The sequence below is a fragment of the Drosophila ficusphila genome, unplaced genomic scaffold (assembly GCF_018152265.1).
Source record: "Drosophila ficusphila isolate 14025-0441.05 unplaced genomic scaffold, ASM1815226v1 contig_198, whole genome shotgun sequence".
Taxonomy (NCBI): domain Eukaryota; kingdom Metazoa; phylum Arthropoda; class Insecta; order Diptera; family Drosophilidae; genus Drosophila; species Drosophila ficusphila.
In genome coordinates this window covers 1,508,894-1,530,562 of record NW_025064092.1, presented here as the reverse complement: position 1 = coordinate 1,530,562, position 21,669 = coordinate 1,508,894, and the positions used below count along the sequence as shown (strand labels likewise).

Sequence of the window (21,669 nt, the reverse complement as noted above, 5' to 3'; positions counted from 1 at the left end):
ATTTGAAGTTTTATGATTTAAGCGAATAAAAAAAAACAATTTGTATGATTCACATGCTAAACCAGATAGGGAATCGAAAACTAGTACCGATCAATTATGAGGTACATGCCACTACCCAGTTATAATTTTGAAACAAAAATAAAAGTAATCGAAGTATATTAATTATGTTCAAGTATTGAAAAGCCACCGAAAGATTTTGAACAAACTCGGTACTGAAAGTTGTAATGTGTTGAACGTACATTCTCAGCGGAAGTTTGTGCATGCACGAAAAGTTAAAATGTTGAAATGTTTAACCGGGAGTGATCAGTAGAATGGTTTCGATAGCATAAAGTTTAGTACTTTAGGTGGTTTCCAATTTCAATGTAGTTGACAGTAGTTAGATCAGTGTATTCGGTTTCCATGTACAGCTGTAAATGTATCTGGATCTGTAACTGTAACTGTAACTGTAACTGTACTACAATCTGTATCTGTTCATGTAACTGTTCGTGTTTTGAGATGTTTTCGTGTTTCAGTTTCTGTTGATGTTTCTGTTAATGTTTCTGTTAATGTTTCTGTTAATGTTTCTGTTAATGTATCTGTTAATGTTTCTGTGGCTGTGATTGTTGCTTGTATCGATCCCAATGTTGATACCATATTACACAAACAAAACATAAATGCTTTATGTGTGTACATTGTATACGTATTCGCGTTCATAAAGACGGCTTTTCGGAACACAGGAGGCTTACTCTGCAGAAAGCACCACCATAGCTCAAAGTCAGTTTCATCTATGTTGGGCCCTAAGCGCAAAGAGAAGTCGAAAAGTACTGGTCGCCTTGATCCGTTAGCTTTCGCTTGGATATCGCCCATTGGCATATCGGCAGTGGTTATTATTGGAGAGAAAAAAAGCGTAATGCTCGGGATACACCCCTCTGAAATAGGCGTGTATATCCGTAGTTCTACTCTTGGCTTTGGGCTGCAAGTTAGCGGTGGGTGGTTGGTTGGTTGGTTGGCTAAACGAACACGTTATTACGTTACGTATCTCAAATACTTTTACGGGGGGTCTATGAAATATATATTATATAGATACGGGCGGGGCACACTCGGCTAATACGCCCCGTGTTTTTCGTACTGCAGGTATATTAATGTATATTAATGGTTGGTTGGTGGTAGAAACGACAGTATTATTTATCTGTTTGGTTATTACATATTTACGTATATGTGGATATAGTTCTTGGCATGATTATAGTGCTGGACAGACTAAACTGAACAAAAGTAGTAATGAAAAACGTCAACGAGATCACCGCCGTACTGACGACAACGATAACATACACAAATGGCAATCCTTTGTATAGCCGCTTTCAAATTGTGTGCTATTGACTCAAAAACTATAATAATTTAAGGCCAGAATCGGTGACTAACAAAAAGATATAATATAAGTAATGAAACATGTTCAATAAAAATATGAAACCAATATGGTAACTACTTAATTTGTTAATGTTTCTAATCCATATTTAGTCTTCTTTTTTTATATTTATTTTACAAGGAAATCATAAAATAATGTCATTTGTTGAATCGTTAAGAGAATTCAGTTTATTCATAATTTATTTCAAAACATATACGTTTTCTATCTTGGTTTCAAATTTGTTAGAAAAAAGTGTCTTTATACACAACTAACTAAGGACTTTTGTAAGACGAAAGGCGGTCTTCAATTTGTACTATTTTTACAACTGCTTAATTTACAATTATTTCACGTAGTAGCTTTTAGAAAAGATTATCACACGTACTTTATTGGGTACCAACAGTAGCATAAAAAAAATACAAAAGTGGCACAGACAATAACAGAGTTTTGAAAATTTTAAAAAAGTACCAGCTTGAAATAAAAAAAAAATAGCACCAAAAAAATCAGATAGAGGTACTTGTTTTATTTCGTTACTATTTACAATTGTTAATATTAAACCCCCAAGCCAATAGCATCAATTTTAATACAAGGGTTCCATTTTTCCGCTCTTTTCTGCTTCAAGTTCGGGGGACTTAAAGCCTGTTTTAAACAGGGCAGTGAAATAATCACTTTTTGTTATTACTCAAGGACTACGCGTTTTTTGATCAAAAAACGTACCAAAGTGTAAGATTGTAGTACTTGTAACTCCAGTGAAATAAGAAAGTTGTTTCATGTTTGGAAGGTATTTATCTTAAAACAAAAACCTTGTTTCTTAATTTAATGCTCATTTCTTTGGGTAAACAATGTTAGTTTCTTGTAAATTCGAAATCTTAACTGGAGAAAGGGACTTTAAAGCACGAAGACCCAGGGAATTTACTCAAGGTAGTTCAAGAAGTATTGTTTAAGAAATGACCCTTAAGTTAAAAAACAATTTTATTGTTTTAAATGCGACCATTGAATTAAGAAATGTTTTCGTTTTTTTTTCTAAGTACATTTTCTATTAGTTTTGTTTTTTTTTTTATACAACACTTAATTGTTTTAAAGCAGGAATGTTTTTTCTTAATTCAAAGTCAGCCACGAGTTAAAGGCGATACTTCTAAAATTTTTAAAAAGATTGGTATGAGTGTAAGAATTATAAATATAAGAAGATGTACAGAGATGTGCAAGTGTGAGATAGGCAGTGGCGTACGCAGATTGTTTTTGTTTCTGGTAAAAGAAACAAGACAACTTAATTAGTCTATTGTATTTCGAACAAAAACACCGACCAATTACTGAAATACAATAGATAAATCATTTGGTGAACGCTACGGCGTACGCTACTGAGTATAGATTTTAGATATTACATCGAAGAAGTACGTACGTTTTGTGTTTTTTATATGAAGCTTAACAAAAACGAACAATGACAATGGTTTAAATGCAACGACACAGACAAATTTATCAAAATGCGAAACAAAATAAACAAATTTACTAAAGTTTTTTCATATTTTGCATTTGCAAGTGTTTCTTTTTTTTCTTTTGAGTTTTAAAAAATACTTTTATGTTACTTTTTGCTTGTTCTTTTTGTGGTTGTAATTTGTATTTGTATTTAAAGCTGGCTTTTTCATTACTTCTTTTCAACTAACCTTAGACACAGGGAGAAGTTTCTATGTACTACAACTGACCTGTAGCACAATGCCATCAAGGTGAATGTTATAAAAACGAACCCTACAACTGACATTAGAACACCGACTAGGAACACTGTATTTGAGCCGTGGTAGTTCTCTATACGAGGAATTTTCAGCCAAGTTTTTCATTTTGTGCCCATTGTATGTCGTTAGTGTGCAGTTGGTTCGTTTCGAGTGTTCGTTGGGTGGAGCAATACATTTAGGTTGATTCATTTCGATTCATTTCAATTCATTTCAATTTATTTTGATTGTATTGGATGATATATATATTTCGGGTTACGTAGGTGATACGCCAGGTGATTAACGGTTTATTTCGAGGACGATATTTCGTTGTTATTCATTTCATTATTGCAGTTGGGTTGTGAGTCAGCCGAAAAAACAAGGAAATACAAAGTTTTGTTGCATTGGGGGGAAATACGATATAGTATGCATCTCACACATTCTTTAGGGAGTCTTTTCATTTCATGTTACTGATTTAGAATTTAAGCTAAATTTACTTATTTAATATGAATACGTAAGCTAATGACAACGAAAACATGCGTTCATTGCAGCTTGTTTTCTCATCGCGGCGGAATTCTTTTCGGATTGCCAAAGGTTTCGAAATGGCCAAAAGCGGATAAACGATTCTCACAATTGCTTAAAAGTAAGTTGAATGTTTTTCCTTTTGTTTGCTTTTCTATGACAATGGTAATCCTATTTGTGCACACTCAGGGCTTAGTTACCACTAATAATGAGCCTGCGATTTTGTTATTAAGTAAAGTTGTGTTAGTTTTCAAACAGAAAATCAGCATGAGATAAAAAACTTGTTTTTAACCACATTTATTTGAATTTTAAAGTACGTACAGGTCAAGCTTGAAAAGATTAAAATTTTTTACATTTTTTAATCGACTTGAATGAGAGTCCTATAATTATTTATTTCATTGTTGTTTAGTGTTTTCAATTTAAAAAGTCATAAAATTATTTAGGAGAACATACTTTGGCAAGTCTATTTATACCCTCGAAGATTTATAAATAGTTAAGTCTGTCCCAAGTTTTTTTTGTTAGTTATGAATTATTTAATTATGTTCTCAAGTCGATTAATAATGGCTGATTAATGTGTTTTCGTGAGTGTGCCTACGAGAGGTGTGATTAAAGATACAACTTAAAAATATGACCTGGCAAAACATCATTTTTAATTATCAATAGCATTTTCGCGTTAATTTATAAACAAAAATTTGTATTCCCAATTTATTTCGAATATTTTGCTGTGTTTTATTTTATTTATTTTTTATTATTTCTGGATAAGATCTCATATGCTATTTCTCATAAATAATATGGAAAATTATATTATAATTCTATTAAAACCCAAACTATACAAACAAAAGATATAAATATTAATATTATTCACTTAGTGGATTACGACGACAAATTACAAGCACGTACAATTTTGAAACTTATAAAAGCACTACGAATATTTTACACACAGCGATAAATCCAAAGAGCAGTCAAAAAGTAAAATCTTTAATGAGATATGTAAATGTAGTTATGAACGAACACTCATATATTATAAAAAATATGTATGCACTCTGTTTTAAAAAGTAGGACAGAATGGGTCACAGACTTATGTACAAGTATTTATGTTAAAAAGAACTCAGCAGTTGAGGAAAACTTCAAAAAACTGTATATATTATTTTGTAAACAGGGAGTATCCTTATTGCAACATTAAGATTGAGGCCTGTCAGGGTTTTCAAAATGCATATTCAATGCGAAGTTGTATACAAATCAACGATCTTTAGTTCTAGAAAGTTTTAATGGCCACCACATTAAAGACAAATGCTAAATAAGTATCAGGACAGGTCCAGAAAAATTAAAAAAATTAGCAAACTCTTGTCAAAATGAACAAGAAGGAAAGGCCTATAAAACTGAGTTGTACATTTCAAACATTAAATATTTGGAATCAAGCTTAGGATCGTTTTGTGGTCCCCAAGATAAACATGAAGTAGGTGTTAAATTTAAAGTTTAAAACCTACTTGAACTCCAATTTGAGGACGTAAAAACGAACTCAGTTGATTGAAAAAAATGTTTTTTGACCATGGTAATGTACGTGTATACTTATGTGTGATGATTGGTAGTGTTACTAAATTCATAGGAGGAAGAGCTTGACTTGCTGGGTACTCTACCTGTAGCAAACGGCCAGTGTTGCAAAACTAATGAAGACACATTTGACGATAACTGTTAAAATGATGACCATGGTTAATGTGCTGATCCTATTTTGGTCAGAGGTGCCTGCAAATGGTGGTTGCGTTTTATTTTCAATCAAAGTAAGTTAATATAATTGCGCCATCTTTCGTCTTGTGGCTTTAAATTACCCAATAACATGTTTTGAATATAAAAAAACAACACAAAATTTCGATTTTTCTCGATTATTCGCACACAACATTTGAAAGTCATCCGCTGATATCCGGAATGCTTTTCGCCAAAAGTAATTTGATTTCGTTCACTGTGAAGGTCTTCAAGTTATTTATTATCCCAAGCCCTAAATTTCCAAATATTTTGGATCATCGGACAATTTTTATGCATATATGTATATATAACAAAAGTTACAAGGCTACTATGTATGTTTATTATTTATTTAAATGTTATAGGTTTTACGTTGCGAGGGTATAAAATCACAGATTTCCCAAAGTTTGCTTCCATTGTAGTTGAAACAAAACAATTTTTTTGGTTTGAACACCCATCTTTTCTTTCCGAAATATTTATAAAATATATTATTGATCAACAATTGAGGCGATTTAAGCATTTCCGTTACTTTCTTCAGATGCAAAGCCTTGTTTAGTGAAGTAGGTTGTGGTGTACTTGAGTAAATGACTTATTTGGATGACTGTTTAATGGATTCAGATAAAAATATATACGACATACACACACATGTATATCTTGATACGATTCTTTTTCAATTGAGTACACTGTCCAAAGAAACAAATTGACAAATTACCGGCCTGACTACCATTGTCATACAAGTAACAAAGTTGAATTGTACCCAATTATTCAATTGTGAGCTGCCAACGTCAATAGACCAGGCAATATTTACCTCGTTCAACAACACTTAGTTGGTATTGGAAAGAGCACTGCTTGAATTGATACTGAGTCAATGTATCTCATAGATTTATAATGACCTTAAGAAGATCTTAAGGCCTCAAGAAGAATTGAAAGATAATAAAACTTTGTTAGTGTACTAAGGTTTTAACAGTACGGTTACTGGTTTCAAGCAGAGCTCTGGGGATTGGAGTTAATATCTTAGGATATACTAGCTTGGATTTGGTTGGACCAGTTCCATTTGATATGGACTTCGATTCGACTGACTCAGTAGTTCATGTTCGCAAGTCTCTTCCGGCTGGCGCAAGGTGAGATACAAGAGCGTCGTTGAACTGGAGGCCATAGTTATTTCTTACCATATGGGGTTTCTTTCTTCTCCATCTTGATGGTGTTCTCCGGCGTGGACGGCGCTTCCGTTGGCTGTGCCGTGGTCAGCAGAACGACGGAGCTGCAGTCCTGCCCGCCCCATCCCATGTCGCAGAAGCAGCGATTCGTGTTCGTGCAGACCTGCAATCGAGAAATCAGCAAGGTTGTGGTCGTGCATTTGGCATTGGATTCGGTTTGAGTTTCGCCAGAGTTTCTACGGGTTTTAGCCAGAAGCTATCAAGTGCACTTACGCCGTGTTCGGAGCACTCTTGGCCCTGCGAATTGGCCGGGCACTTGGTCTGGTCCACGTGCGGAAAGAGACTGACGCAGGTCTGGTTCAGGCAGATGAGGTTGTCGCCGCAGGGCGTTCCGTCCTTGACCAGTCCGTGCTCCGGATAGCTGTTCGATCCCACCTGTCCGCTGGTCGCCCTGCGAAAAACCCAAACGATTGTTACTCTGCCTCCAGTGCCTCCAGGAATCTCCGCCTGGCACTCCGAACCGCAGTCGTCGGCCTTTGGCTACGCACTTGCACTCGTACTCCTGGCCCTTGATCGAGATGATGGTCCGCGAGTAGAGCTGGTCAATCCCGTCGTTCACCGGCTGGCGTTCGCCCTCCTTGCACTGCAGCGTGCCGCACTGGACGTTCCTGCGGGGAAAGTGGTTGCAAGGGGGGAGAAAGTGGTTAAAAGGGGGAGAAAGCGGTTAAGGGGGGATCAAGTATCCCCCAGAAAAACTATTGAAATGGTGCGCTATTATGTCTCAGTGAAGTTTAATTAGTGCACAACCTGTACAGCATACATTACTTATTACCCTCTTTTATTTATTAGTTTCTTTTTGTTTATTTATTGAACTAACTCCGATTGTGAGAGGCTCTTGTTCTCTAGCTTCTGATAAACCACATTTTCCACTTATTACTCAAGGCATATTTTGAATACTTTCTTGGGAATTAAAGACACTTACTCTGGGTCGCATTTGATGTAGTGCTCATTGGCATCCCGGCCACAATGGCCGTTGATGGAGCCCTTGGAATTAAATTGCTCGTAGCACTGGCGATCCGCGGCAGATCCGCCGTATCCCCAAATCGCCTCACACTGCAAACTCAGCGTGGGACAATATCCCTGGAAGCAGTAACCTAAACGGACCGAATCCTTAGTTAACTTCCACATATTATAATATATACAATAGGTTTTCATACCTGAGATGCCGGACTTGCTGAGTCCGCACGGCGAACCGTTCTTCTTGAAAACATCCGACGGACACTGACCAATCTCGCCGTCGCAATATTCAGGAAGATCGCACTCGTTGTTCGAGTCGCGGCAAATATAGTCCTTTGGACGCAACTGAAGGGGGGGAGAGGCAGTTAAGTTTATGGGGTCAGTGGTGGTGATAATCGTAAACCTACACGACACTGGTCGCAGCAAGCGCCACTGGCACACTGGGCCTCTGATTTTAGCTTGCAAGTGATGCCGTCGCAGCAGGGATCCAGAGCACAGTCCTCGAAAGTGCCGCAGTCGCACTCCTCGTCCTCCTCCACAACCTTATTTCCGCAGTTTCTGCGCAACTCAATCTATTGGGTTTGCCAAGCGGAAGAGAAAGTGGAAATTCAATGGAATAAAATACATAGTTTATTCTAAAAAGCAAGCTTTGCTTAGCCTTAAATTATAAAGCATGCAATAACATTTAAATTTGTGGAATTTAAAACCATCTTCCTCAGTAGTTTTTACTGACACCTTATTAATGTTTCTTTAAATCAAATTCTTTTGCTCTGTAGAGCTTTTGCTTCTGTTCTCTGTTTTGTGAAGCAACCTTATTATCGGTGGCCAGCAATCTTATTAACCCTCACCTCATTCGGCTTGTTGAGCAAACAGAGTCCGTGGCCAGTCCGCAGTGCGTCGATGTAATCTTTTTTGCTGCACTCGGAGAATTTGTATGGCTGGACGTTCTCCTGGCCCACAATCGACTGGGCCATGATGCAGCCGTGCCAGTCGCGGCAGAAGCACTCCTCGCCTGCGGAAACAAAATCGAACGGGCATCGAGATGCCGTTTTGGCCAAAAACCAGAAACGTAATATCGATGAGATAATCCTTACGTCCGTCGTCGTGTCCCATGCCGATGTTATGGCCAATCATGTGGGCCATTGTCCCGGCCAGAAGGTGCGGCTCGTACACGTTCACGTCCACGCTGATGCCGACAGCACGGGGCGTGCAAACAGTTTCGGGCACCGCCATCCCAGCCTCGCCCCCAGCAAACGTCTCACCACTGTGGGAAAAAGGTTTAAATTTAAATTAAGAAAATAAAAAGAAAACTTATTAAGTGTAGAAAATGTTTTCTATAAAATATGATGTTCGTTACTGTTATTATTTTCTTTTGAGAAAATGCTATGTAGCGAAGTACATTTCTTTGTAATAAGAAGAAATTTTTTCTAATATTTGTTGAAGTGTTTTTTAAACTTTCATTTGAAAACAAATTGTTTCTGTTTAACAAAATATATTCTATACCTTTAGAGATGTACATATTTATTTGTAACTCATTGTAACCAGCCACAATTTTTTGCAATTTGAAAAGTACTTGATAAATTAGCATGCTGTATAGAAACTTACGTGAGCAACTGTGTGGTGTCCCGCTCGATTTGAAAGAGATTCCGGGAGGTGTAGTCGTTGAAGCTGGATATCGCCTTGCTGATATCCTTGCTGCCATCGATGACCGCCTGGTTCTTGCCCCAGGTCTCGATGTACACGACCGACACGCGGGTGTTCAGAGTGCGGAAGTACTGGGAAATGAAATCAGAAAATAATTATCAAATTTGTACAAAGTACAGAGTACAAAGGGGATGTGTGTACTGACCAGATCTGCTATGTTGGCCACCTGGATGGCATCGTGGACGACCTCCGCCCGAGTGCTGCCGTTCCGCTTGTCGAACATCGCCTTGTCAACGATGATGGCCGTCTCGATGTACTTGGTGGCCTCCCGCACGTCCCGCTTGTTTCGTCCTGCGCCGGTCTGCAGGATCTCCTCGACAACGCCCGCCACTCCGGCGGACAGGTGTTTCGTGCGGCGCGAGAGGCGCCACGAGTCCAGGTTGCCCGAGTTGGCGCATCCCTTGTTCGCCTTCGTCCGCGCCTCGAAAATCACATGGGGATGTTTCTGTTTTTCGCAAATCCAAAAATAATTAGCACTTATTGAAAGCGGCCAGGGGATTCGAGATTCGAGATTGGGGATTGGGGATTGGGGATTGCTGATTGCTATTGCTATTGGTATTGGTGGATGGGATTGTATAATTGGTAGCCTCTCACCGATAGATCTCCGCCGTAAAAGGGGTGAATTACGAACGTTTCGTTGCCAATGTGGATGACGCCACTCACTCCGTTGCAGGTGTGGAATGCCGCACTCGCCCCGGGATAATCCTTGACGGTCCCGTGGTAGTAGCAGTGCTCGATATCCTGTCGGAATACAGAAGGACAACACCCCAAATGGTCATAATAAATGGGCGAGTTTACAGCACTTTCTACACCATACTAAGCATTTTTTGTAGTGGCAATATAATACCAAATTATAAAATATATCATGACTGGGAAAAAAGTAGAACAGAAATCACAAAGGAATAAATTACAACAAGGGTATAAATAATAATTAAACAATCCATTAACAGATAAATATAATGAGGTTTTCAATACCAATGCTACAAATAAAATAATTATATAAAACAGAGAGTGAATTACAAAAGAGGAAAGCTCCTTGTAGTACACAACTTTTCACTGTGTCTCCCCAATAGTTTCAAACTTAAAAAACATAATGTACTCTCCCAAATAAAATAACACAACTTATTGCTTTCGAACTGTTGAAACCTTAACTCACATGTCGATTGCCGTCCACAAGATATCCACCCACGTGGTAATGTTTCTGTTGCACGTTTGGGGAAAGAAGTTGCCTGATGGAAGAATAAATACAAACCGAGGGTTTATAGTGCTGAGTGCAGTTTATTTTTTTATGCCGGAGATGTCAGTGTGTCGCCCAAGCAATTAATTAAAACAAACTTACGAGTTAAGCTCCAAGTCCAAACGAAATTTGTGATTAAATGCTTTGATTAGCAGCGATGTGCGATGAAAGTGTTTCTGTAAGTGAGAAATAGAAATGGCAGCCAATTAATTTTCATTTTCCAGGGAAGCAATTATCAGGTTTGTGTTCGGTTATTTGCAGTAGAACCCACCTTTGTTCTTCCCCGGTTAAAGCCACTGTCGTCATGAGGTCGTGGCCTCTGCCCAGGCTGTAAAATGATACATAAATATAGTATACAGAAGTTCTATATACTCCTCAGACCTAGCTTATATTGATTCCGTACCTTTGGGGGACTGACTTCCCGCGTGGATATGCCCATCTTCTCGTGATGGCGCAGCTGTACTGGATATATAATTTGGTAATAGTGACCCCCGATTCGACGGACAAGCTCTTGATTTTGCCTGTATTCTTTAAGTAATCTTTCCACCTCACCTGCAAAGCACACAATTTGTTGAATATTAAAACCCGTTTAGTTCACATTCGAATCAAAGATCTTATTAATAAATACAAAGGAGCCTTCAGAACTACTTTTCAACTATTACTACTTTTCGGTGTTTACTCACCAACAGGACTTTCTTCGTTCCAAAATGAATCATCTAGTGTGTAATCTGCTTCTGTAAGAAAAGCAAATTATTTTTTTATATTTTTAAAGGGGCTGATCAGCTCATGTTTAGTTATACTTTAAATGGAAAGGGAATAAACTCTAGACTAAGCTAAGTTAAAATCAAACATGAGAAATTGTCATGTTCTTTAATGACAAATAACTTTATATAAAAAATTCAAAAAATCAAATTTGATCCCTGACAATTTTTGTTTTTTTCTTGTTAATAAAAAGATAATGGATCGGTAGAGTTTCAGAATCCAAACGCTTTGCCGAATTTCGTATGCTACGGTAAAGCGTAGGAATTCTAAAACTCTACAATACCCAAAGACATTTATAACAATTCAATGGTGCTGATAACTTATTTTTCCTATTCTTCCACACTCTTCGAATATAAAATAGGGATTATAAGCTAATATAATATTTCCAACTTAGTTTTTTTGGGTAAACTAAGAATAGAAATCGTCGAATTAGTGATTTAAACTATCTACGATCGCTTTGTTTCTGTACAATCTGTTTATTGGGAAATTTACTGGGAGTTTAGTGGGTTTATTGGGTTTATTGGATAGTCCACTTACCCCCTGCAGATGTGACGAGAGCGCAGAGCTGAGCAATGATGAGGATTAAATAGGCGATTTGTATCCACATGACGGCGGCTGCGGTTGTGTGATTAAAAGTGAAGTTGTCCAATCCAGCCCCACTTCTAAGTCTTAGTTTTCTCTCCTACTTCCTCTCAGTAATAATTTGTAGAAAACTGCCCTCTGCATATGGTACTTAAAAATATCCTCCTGTCGGCATTAGTTAACCTTCCTCGTCCCCTAGTTTCTTTGGGTAATCCTCGATTGGCGATTGATTTGCGGCAATCCGTATCCTTATCGGTATCCTTATCGGTAATTGTTCGGCAGTTGCACCACCGCTTCAACCGAACATCTTCATCGGGCTTTAGCTGTGTGTCAGTGGCAGTGGTTTAGCATTCGAGGCCGAGACTGACTTGGCTAGATAACCTGAGGCTGGGTTACTGATGGCTTGCAGATTCCTCTCGGATTGTGCACTCATCCCAATCACAATCGCAATCACACACGGCGACTCACTTCACTCGGCTCAAGGAAGCCCCACAAACAATTGGGTTAATGATATAAAATTCAAATCTAGCATTCACACTCGGAGCGCAGTCCGCAAAGCCTTTGTTTAACAACCGTAGCAGGATTAAAATGCATCAAAATCCACCGAAAGTTCTGACCATGCGATGTCCTTTGGGGCTGCAAGTGGAAGATGGTTTGGGATTGGATTAGATTGCATCTTCCATTACAAAATGGAGCTTATCTTTTAAACACATATCAATTCAAATATTGTGGTTTAATTAAAGTTAAGCTGTATGAAGTGAGTTCATCAAGTTCTATAACCATTTTTGAGGTGGAGTTGATGTCTTGTGGATTTGTTGGATTTGTTCATATATTTAAACCACTTAACTCAAACGTTGAATTGTCAGATAGTTTTCTGGATTTTGGAACGCATATCTGTATCCATAAATTCTTAAAAAAACATATATATTTTTACTCACAAAAGAAAATACCACTGCTCTTAGCCAATTATACATTTTCTGGAGAGCTTGCAGCCGGCACTTGAATCCTCCAAGAGTGTAGTTTTTCTAGTTTTCATGATCAAGTAATAAGGCTGTGCCAGCAGAGAGATAAATGGCTTGCCAGGCTGCAATTATTTTTCCGATCTCAGTTCCGCGCTTTTCACAGTCGGTAAAATCGGCCTGAGGGCCTCTGGGTTTCTTCTGGCTTTCCTTTCCTTGAGAAACGAGGGACGAGCGAACGGAAGAGATGCGAGAAGCCTGCGTTGAATCGGCTCTGTTTAGAGCTGTGCATTAGCGAATTGCCCAACCGAAACTAATGAAAAGCCGCGTTGGCACTAAGGTGAATGTTGGCGACCGGACAGTGAAGAGCTCCGCCGAGGCCACAGCCGACAATTTTAATTTGCGCTAATTAGGCAAGGACAGACATTTGGCGGTGACAGAGAAATTGTAGAAAGAAGATTCAATTAGCAGAGAAATCCTATTAAATAATTAATATTCATTAGGCGGCAAGAAAGGCGAATGTCGAAATGCGAATGCGATTGCAAATGCGAATGCAAAATGCGAATGCGAATGCGAATCCAATGCAATCCGGAATGCATCCTCCATCGAATGACAGCGAAAAGTTTTCGATAAAAAATTTACAAGCTGGCAATAAAAATACTTGCTCGTCGATTTTACCTTTATTTTTGTGCCTGTCAAAGGTCCTTTCAATATTTGCTTATATCCAATTTTCGCTTCATCAATATCAGCCAAATAAATCTCGACTGTGGCTTTTTCAGCAATCGTCGGCGCAGAAAGTTTATCATCGACTAAAAAGCAAAAGCGAACATAATTTATTGCACCGAAGGGGAAAATTGCGAGCTGCGCTGCTGACGGCAACGTTTGTTTACTTTTATGAAATTTACTTTTTGCTTTTGCATCCCATTGCATTGCATTGCATTGCACAATTGCAATGATTTTAGTGGGGATAACAATTTGAACCTGCCATTCGGAAGACTGGCTTTGAAGATTCCAATAGAACAAAGTTCCCTCGCAAAAGCTGTTATGCTGAAATACTCGAAGGCAATGCAGAACAAGCTATTGAAATCCCTGCTTGATTTGGTTTATAGTGCAACACAATTTGTTATTTAATTTCCTGTTAACTGAAAGACGATTAACAATTGTTTGACTGTCTGACGATTCAACAGGTTCCCCTTTCCAGCTTTCCTAATCCGGAGATAATAGATGATTGAGTTATTGTTCATAGGAGGCATCCTCGAAATTGGGTCACTCGGCGAGAAGACAGTGAGATTATATTTTGGAGCCACAGGAAATGGCAATGGGAAGGGGAAGGGGAAGGGGAAGGGGAAGGGGAAGGGAATTGGATCGAAATGGGGGAGGCGAGAACAAAAGGGCGATTACAACGGGCATAACAACTTTTCATGTGTCCCGCCTCCTGGTGAAACCAAAGGAGGGATGCAGTCGTCGAGTCAAGGAGTAATAAGCCGTGAAATATTAGAAGCCACTGCGTCTGGCCAAAATATTTTGGTAGCGAGCGCAAAACCTCGTTGTGTCACTCTGTCCTTTTCAATGGAAGTCCAGCCAGATATGCTTTCATTAAAAACATGAATTCTGAAGCGTTTTTCAATGGGCGTGGCTGAATAAACTGTCTGACATAATTTCAAAAATAACAATTGGTTAAGTTTGAACCCAACTAAGAACCAAATGTGAACCTTAAAAGTTTTTTCTAAAATCAAACTATCTACTCAATTGTTCAAAGCTGATTGCAATTACTCCTTTTTAAAAGAATTTCAAATGTAGAATGCTTACTCAAAAGTATTGTTAATTAACTATTATTTTTTCAAGAGGTTTTTAAAACTATTTCTTGTTGAACTGATATTTCGAATAATTAGTTTTTTACTTACACCTATTTACGATGAATTGTATGCATCGCACATTCAAAGTTGAAAAGTATTTAAAAACTACAAATAACTTCAGAGGCAAATAAGTTTGGGGGTGTGGGGAAGCCTTTGGCACTATCGGAATTCGAAACTCGGAAAACTCGGAAAATAATCGCACATATTTCTCTGGGTGTTGAGGGCGTCCACGGTGGAAACCTTGGGCAGACACCAGACAGCGGCAGCTGACAGGAAAATAAATAAATAAAGGGATGAAAATTAAGAACGCGAGAGTCGAGGCGACTCTCTTCCGACTGCGCAGCCTCCGAATGAACAGAAAGGAAAGGAAAGGAAAGCAAAGGAAAGGAAAGGAAAGGAAAGGAATAGAAAGCAAAGGAAAAGAAAGCCAAAGATGGAAAAGTGCACATGTGTATAAATCTATAAGCCAATAAAATTCCTAATGTCCTCGCCATTTCATGAAAAGCGTATTTATCATTTCCCCAGCTAGTTAGTTGCACTCAACAAACTTTAAAACCCTCTCGAAACCCAATTACATATTAATGGCATTTGCATGCGCTCGACGTGGCTATTTTAAAGTTTTTAATTAACTTATCTTGTCATTTCCGCAATTATTATTGTTTTGCCGTGAAGTTTAACAAAGCACTTACCCATTAAATGGGAAAAAGTGGAAGCCAGTTCACCAAGCAAAAAATGTAAAGGCAAAGATGGCATTTTTTACCCATGCATATTGCTTCGAGGATTTGTTAGGTATTACCTACAGATATTTTTGACTTCGTCTTAAATAATAACTTACGGAGAAAAGCCCAAAAATTGGCTAAGAAAAAAATATAAAAACTTGTATTGAGCTTGGCAACAAGTGATTTGATTCAATCAGTCGTAGGTCATGGCTTCCTCGTTTAAGTGTAGGCCATTAACTTAGAACAATAAAAACCGGGGCTAAGTGTCGGTTATAATTTGTAATATAATATAAGGCGAAGGTAGTGGTTTTATTAGCTTATAAATTCAAAGTGTAAATGCAAGAGAATAACTTACAAATCAATTTCAATCCTTTTACGGCAAATTGAGCAGAAGAAGGATTTCTGTTTAAAATATTTATGCATCCATTATGCCAAGAATTAAATATTCAAAATACTCAACTTGTACTTGAGTGCTTACTAAACGTATAAAAAATCTTTAAGTAACATAAAGCCAATATATTTCCGAATTTTGAAAAGTAAATCTATCTTTTGGAAGAGATGGAATATAATACCAACAAAAAAAGAGGAGAGAGGTCGATCCGGCAGCTGGATAGTCAGCTGTTCCAGATCACCGAATCCTTGGGCGTTGCCACCAAAACGTGATCCTTGCTTCTCTATTTCCAAACAAAGTCAACAGAAATCCGACAGCTATTAAAAACGTAGCCATGGAGAGTAGTTCCCTACTGCTCCACGCCGGTTACCCCTATCAATTGGAGCACGTTCATCTTGGAGGCAAACAATTGTTGTGGGTGAACGTCCGGTGGCAACATTCATTTGTCGCTTTTGTTGCAGGCATTAAATGCGCAAAGAGCACCTAATGGCAGCCATCAAGTCGGCGGTAAAGTTTTTGGTGTTATCCTATGGGCTTATCGGAGCTAAACTAATTTAAAATATGTCACATTTTTTGCGGTGCCAAGTCCGGGGAAGGTGGGTCAATGGCAACGCATGCCCAGACTCTGAATAATTGCGAATAAATGTGCGCCACCAGAAAAGGTATTTAAGAAGGCAGCAAAAAAAAAAAAAAAAAGAGAAAAGAGCAGGAGATGGAGATGGAGATGGGGATGGAGCAGGAGGAAAGAAGTGAGGGGAAGGGAAAGGGAGAAAGGGGGGAAAGGGGAAACGTGACATACTAAACTTACAGCCGAGAAACGGTAAACTCCTATCCCAAAAAGCGCCTCTGTAAGTCAATCCCTGCGTGCCAATGCACTAGAGAGAGAATGCTGAATATGCATTGGATTACAAAGTGTGGGATAGCATTTCTGTATCGCTATTATTCATTGGTCATGCGCAGTCAGCCGCGCCTCGTTTCCGTTCAAGAGTCGTCGGGATTCGAGATTCGAGATTCGAGACTCGAGACTCGCGCTGGGGCAATATATTCGCAATAATACTACTATATAGGTTCTATGGTCTTTCGGGCTCTGCCCAGAGCCACATTTTGGCCAAAGGATACATTTTCCCCCCGTAATTGCGGCACCAGAAACACCGAATCCCATCTGCCACTTGGCCAGTTGGCACTTCTTGGTGGCCAACTTACATACATCGTATTTCGTATCGCCGCACTCGCAGGCTCTTCAACTATTTTTCGCCTATATACGCGAATATATGTACGAATAGTTGTACACTCGCACACTCGTACTTGTACGTAATTGCACGGGGAAAAAAATCATTATGTTTATCTGGGGTTATCTCTCTGTGTTCGACTCACCTACGGAAATTCGGAAAATTCGCCTGAATCCATTGAAAGATTCGTCGCTTCAATTAATTAGTTATTTGTTTGTTGCTTTGTTATCCTTGCGTTTGTTTAAATCTGCGTATAATTTTACATTGTACTGCTTTATGAACACACTCAGTTTGTTTTTCTTTTGGCCAAACAGTAAAAAAAATATGCAAAAAAATTTCATAAAATATGTATTTTATGATCTTTTCTCCATTCCCTTTTCAGCATATATCTATATATATGTAGGTATATATATATATTATTCTATTTGTATTTTTCCCATATTTGATTTAAAATGTGCTGCCCTTTTTCAGCCGACTTTGCTTTACGTTGCGTTGCGTTTGCTTTTGCTTTTGCTTTGCTTTGCTATATAGCTATACTCGTATATATATTCAATCGTTTGATTCTGAGTGGTATAGTTATTTGTTGAGTTTTCACATTTTGGCCAACCCGTTCGGCGTTTTTCATTAAAAAGTTCACGGTGCGTGAGATTTGAGAACGAAATTCGATTTCTGTGTGCTTTGTTCTTTTTCTTTTGCTTTACTAATTTAAATTTCTTTTACTTTTTCGTTTTCGTTTTTATTTTTTTCGTTTTTTGCTTATGCCCTGTGTGAGTAATTCAGTTGTTCAGTTGTTCCTTGGCAATTTGATGGATCTTTGGGCGCCGACTCCGATTATTCCTGTATTAACTATTGCTCCACTGGCTCGAACTCGGCGATTCTTGCAACTTGCACTCTTTTCTATTTAACTATCACCGTGTCTCTTGCCTCGCTACCGCTTTCCGCAATTGCAAACAACGTTCTAAAGCTCTCGAACACGTCTGCAGGATTTGGCCATTTGGGCAGGCCAAAGCCGAACTGGTCCGCCAAATCGACGCAGTCGCACAATCGCGGCGAGAGCTGCCTGCGAATCCCGGTCATCCCGTCCTCGTCCTCGTCCTCGTCTCCTCGTCCTCGTCATCGCCATCGCCATCATCATCGTCATCGGGAATTGTCATCTCGGTCGGCGTTGTCATCTCTCAACTCTCAGCATCTCATGCTCTCCACTCTCTCTTACTCTCTCTCTCTCTTTGGGCTCCTCAGATTCACCATCCGAATCTCAAGTCCGATTCCGATTCCGATTCCGAATCCCCAATGTACGAGTCCGATTCCGAATCCGTATCCGAAACGGAATCCCAGTCGGACTGCTGCCACCACGAGGACTTCCACTCGGCTCTCTCAAGCGATTCCAAGGAATACGAGGAGGAGTCGAAGGCTTTACCTTGGGGCCCCGACCAGACCTACACTCGGGGTAAATCTGTTTACGCCAGTCACCTAGATAGAAACCTGTACATCAAACAGGATGTTTATACACAAATTTAATATATTTGTATAATATTTATGTACTAATATTCAAATATTCATATTTTATACAACATAAACATGCACTTAAATGGAATTCATGTGCCCTTTCCGCTCAAGTTAAGTTTAATTCTTTTAGAGATTCCTTTTTTGATTGTATCCGAGATTTGGGTTTGATTGTCGGTTTCTTTGCCCAACAGTTTTTTCTTCAGTCTGATCACGCCCATAAAATTGGCCTACCTTTTGTACACAGCGAAAAATAACTTACAAATTTAACACTTCACAAAAACTTATTTATACTGAACTATTTTGGAAGTGCCTTTTTTAGAGTTTTAAAAAGTGTTATAACATTTGTATTTGAAAACATTATTTTCTCTGACTAACTCTAAATATTTATATATACAATTCTATCTTCGGGAATTCAATTGTTTTATTATTAAATAGTTACTTAAAATATTGCTTCACAGGATTCTATAAACTCCAGTATCTCTATCTTAGTTGCCAAATTGTATGTTGTTCCATCAAAGTTTAGTTTCCTTTAAAGAAAATCCCAGTACGCCATCTTTGATATACGTCTGCAAAACCCGTGTCAAATTTAAACCCAATGCCTTCTGCTAAGTAAAGCATGGGTTTGAAAATGCGTTTGATCAAAATTGTATATTAAACGTTTAATGATGTGGTGGTGCCGACGTTTTTGGGGTGGCGAGTGCGTCTTGTATGCAAACACTGTTTAAAATATTTACTCTGTAATTAAGGAAAATTAAACAAGGGGGTAATTTTACGCACAGTAAATTCTCTTTTATATTTGGTTAATGTTTGCGTCTTGACCGCCTATAAAAACGCTGCTTGAAATGAAAAATCAAGTCACTGATTCGCTAGAAGGACATGTTCTACTATCATCCTTATAAGGCACTTCGATTTCCCATCCAGTGCGTTTGGCTGAAGCTGAATGGCTCTTGGCCTTTGGCAGAAACGTCGGGGAAAAGCAAGAATAACACCTCTTTTGGCAGCTCATTTTTCGCCACTGCTTATATAATATGGGCGTGGTATGTTATCGTCTCCGTCGGGATAACAATCAGTTATCAAACAGCTTTCTTGATCAAAAACCTTTCGGATATTATTATCACCACGGAGAACTGCTGTACCACCTTCATGGGAGTCCTCAATTTCGTGAGACTCATTCACTTGCGTCTCAACCAACGGAAGTTTCGAAAACTGATTGAACACTTTTCGTATGAAATTTGGATACCAGAGTAAGTCTTCAAAAAGGTTTTGCTATGGAAATATAAGAGAGAGAAAACATATTTAAATAGAAAGCATAAAAGTCATAAGGATAAATCAAAACGATTTACATTTTATTTAAAACAGGAGTGTTTAAGTTACTTTTTTGATTGATTTTAAATCTGAAAAATTATATTACTTATTTCTTTTTTTTTGTCTAATTTCTTTGTTTTTCTTTATTTTCAGCAACAATTCAAAGCAACATATTGCTGCAGAGTGTCGGAAACGCATGGTGACATTCAGCATAATGACGGGATTGCTGGCTTGCCTGATAATCATGTACTGCGTCATGCCCCTGATTGAAATATTCTTCCTCCTGGGCTGGAACTCGGAGGACAAGCCGTTCCCCTACAAAATGGTCTTTCCCTACAATCCGAACAAGAATGGTATCAGCTATGTGCTGACCTACATGTTTACGTCGTATGCAGGAATCTGTGTGGTGACCACGTTGTTTGCAGAAGATACAATTCTGGGCTTCTTCATAACACACACTTGCGGTCAGTTCCGATTGCTACACGAGAGAATCGACAAATTATTTACAAAAGTCAACAATAGTGTGGAATTGAGCGAAGATGTTCAGCGAATGCGCTTAAAAAGTGTTGTGGAAAAACACAATAATATCATCAGGTTGGTACCGTTTCATTGAAATCAAAAATTTATACCTTTAAAAGGAAATTCGTCATAGTTTCAGTGGTGTTTAGCTCTTATGCATTTTGATGACTGCAAGGGTATATAAGCTTCGGGTTACCGAAGCTAGCTTCCTTTCAGTTCAGCTTAAATTTCAGAAAATAAATTTTTTCGAATTTCAAAATTTGCACAAAATGGATTGGCGGAAAAATTATCAGATCCCAGCACTTTTGGGCGCATAACTTTTCTAATTTTTATCCGATTTACAAGTGGCATATTGCCCTTATGCATTTTGATCGACATATTTGATGACTGCAAGGGTATATAAATTTCGGCTTGCCGAAGCTAGCTTCCTTTCTTGTTTGTTTTTTATCAATTTTGCTTACCCCCATCCTTTCAAAATTACCAGAAGACGGATTTGCAGAAAAAGTGACCAGATCCCAGCACTTGCAACCTATTTGTATCTAATACATAATTGCTACGAACAAAAAGCATTAAAAAACATTTCTCAATAATTACTATAATATTAAGCTGTTAAAAATGCTCTATCCTTTTTTAACAGGTTCGCTCATCGCCTCGAAGACTTTTTCAACCCAATTCTATTAGCCAATCTTACGATTTCTTCAATTCTGATTTGCATGGTTGGATTTCAGATAATAACAGTGCGTATAAGTACCGCACTTAAACTCTTATTTTTGAACTTTAATTTATTTAAAAAAAGGGAAAAAACATGTTCATTGGGGATTACGTGAAGTTCATAATTTATATCTCCTCGGCTCTTTCGCAATTATACGTTCTCTGCGAGAATGGAGATGCCTTGATAAAACACGTAAGAAATATAAATTAAATTTCTTCAAATATTTAAACCTATGAATATTTGCAAACTACAGTCAACTTTAACGGCTCAAATTCTTTACGGATGTCAATGGGAGGAATCCGGTCAAGTATCCAAGAGCAAGTACATCCAAAATCACCTGTGGTTCATGATACTCTGCAGCCAACAGCCCGTGAGGATTACGGCGTTCAAGTTCTCGACTTTGTCCTTACAAAGTTTTACAGCGGTATGTATCCTAATTAAGGCAAATTAAAGCATATTTATAGTAAATCAAATTCACAGATTTTAAGCACGTCCATTAGCTACTTTACTTTATTGCGGTCAGTTTACTTCGATGACGAAAAGCAACAGAAATAAATTATGCAGAAATAAATTATTTAAAGGTAGATACAACTTTCATTTACTATGTTTTGTAGGCCTTAGGAATGTTGTACGTAGTGAATAAAAATTGTTAAAATCGAACAGATGAAAACTAA

At 38.3% G+C, this 21,669-nt stretch overlaps 2 protein-coding genes across 14 annotated transcripts in view; one reads left to right on the top strand and one right to left on the bottom strand.

Moving 5' to 3' along the window:
- The window catches only part of LOC108094593 (zinc metalloproteinase-disintegrin-like NaMP), a 27,732-nt gene extending 9,773 nt beyond the window's left edge, over positions 1–17,959 (bottom strand). For 6 of the 12 annotated variants that reach the window (XM_017195224.1, XM_017195228.1, XM_017195229.1 and 3 more), the window contains exons 1-19: positions 17,099–17,959; positions 11,755–12,435; positions 11,139–11,189; positions 10,859–11,007; positions 10,727–10,783; positions 10,558–10,631; positions 10,375–10,447; positions 9,813–9,959; positions 9,364–9,663; positions 9,120–9,289; positions 8,609–8,778; positions 8,363–8,526; positions 7,922–8,086; positions 7,715–7,859; positions 7,480–7,651; positions 7,046–7,165; positions 6,771–6,948; positions 6,510–6,660; positions 3,040–3,178 (exon numbers count right to left, since the gene is read on the bottom strand). In XM_017195224.1, the coding sequence (XP_017050713.1) occupies positions 3,040–3,178; positions 6,510–6,660; positions 6,771–6,948; positions 7,046–7,165; positions 7,480–7,651; positions 7,715–7,859; positions 7,922–8,086; positions 8,363–8,526; positions 8,609–8,778; positions 9,120–9,289; positions 9,364–9,663; positions 9,813–9,959; positions 10,375–10,447; positions 10,558–10,631; positions 10,727–10,783; positions 10,859–11,007; positions 11,139–11,189; positions 11,755–11,824 (2,495 nt within the window). In that variant the 5' untranslated portion in view covers positions 11,825–12,435; positions 17,099–17,959. Of the gene's footprint in view, positions 1–3,039; positions 3,179–3,718; positions 5,347–6,509; positions 6,661–6,770; positions 6,949–7,045; positions 7,166–7,479; positions 7,652–7,714; positions 7,860–7,921; positions 8,087–8,362; positions 8,527–8,608; positions 8,779–9,119; positions 9,290–9,363; positions 9,664–9,812; positions 9,960–10,374; positions 10,448–10,557; positions 10,632–10,726; positions 10,784–10,858; positions 11,008–11,138; positions 11,190–11,754; positions 12,436–17,098 lie in introns of those variants that run through there. The other 6 variants (XM_017195227.1, XM_017195233.1, XM_017195234.2 and 3 more) reach the window with 3 other exon arrangements.
- LOC108094596 (odorant receptor 13a) lies at positions 3,173–21,669 on the top strand. 2 transcript variants are annotated; one of them, XM_017195244.2, is made up of 6 exons: positions 3,173–3,724; positions 19,918–20,358; positions 20,921–21,020; positions 21,080–21,187; positions 21,249–21,419; positions 21,476–21,669. In XM_017195244.2, exons 2-6 carry the CDS (start codon positions 19,961–19,963, stop codon positions 21,548–21,550), a joined length of 852 nt encoding a protein of 283 aa, XP_017050733.1. In that variant the 5' UTR covers positions 3,173–3,724; positions 19,918–19,960; the 3' UTR covers positions 21,551–21,669. The 2 variants fall into 2 exon arrangements, with proteins under 2 accessions (XP_017050733.1, XP_017050732.1); XM_017195243.1 differs by lacking the exon at positions 3,173–3,724 and adding an exon at positions 19,336–19,703.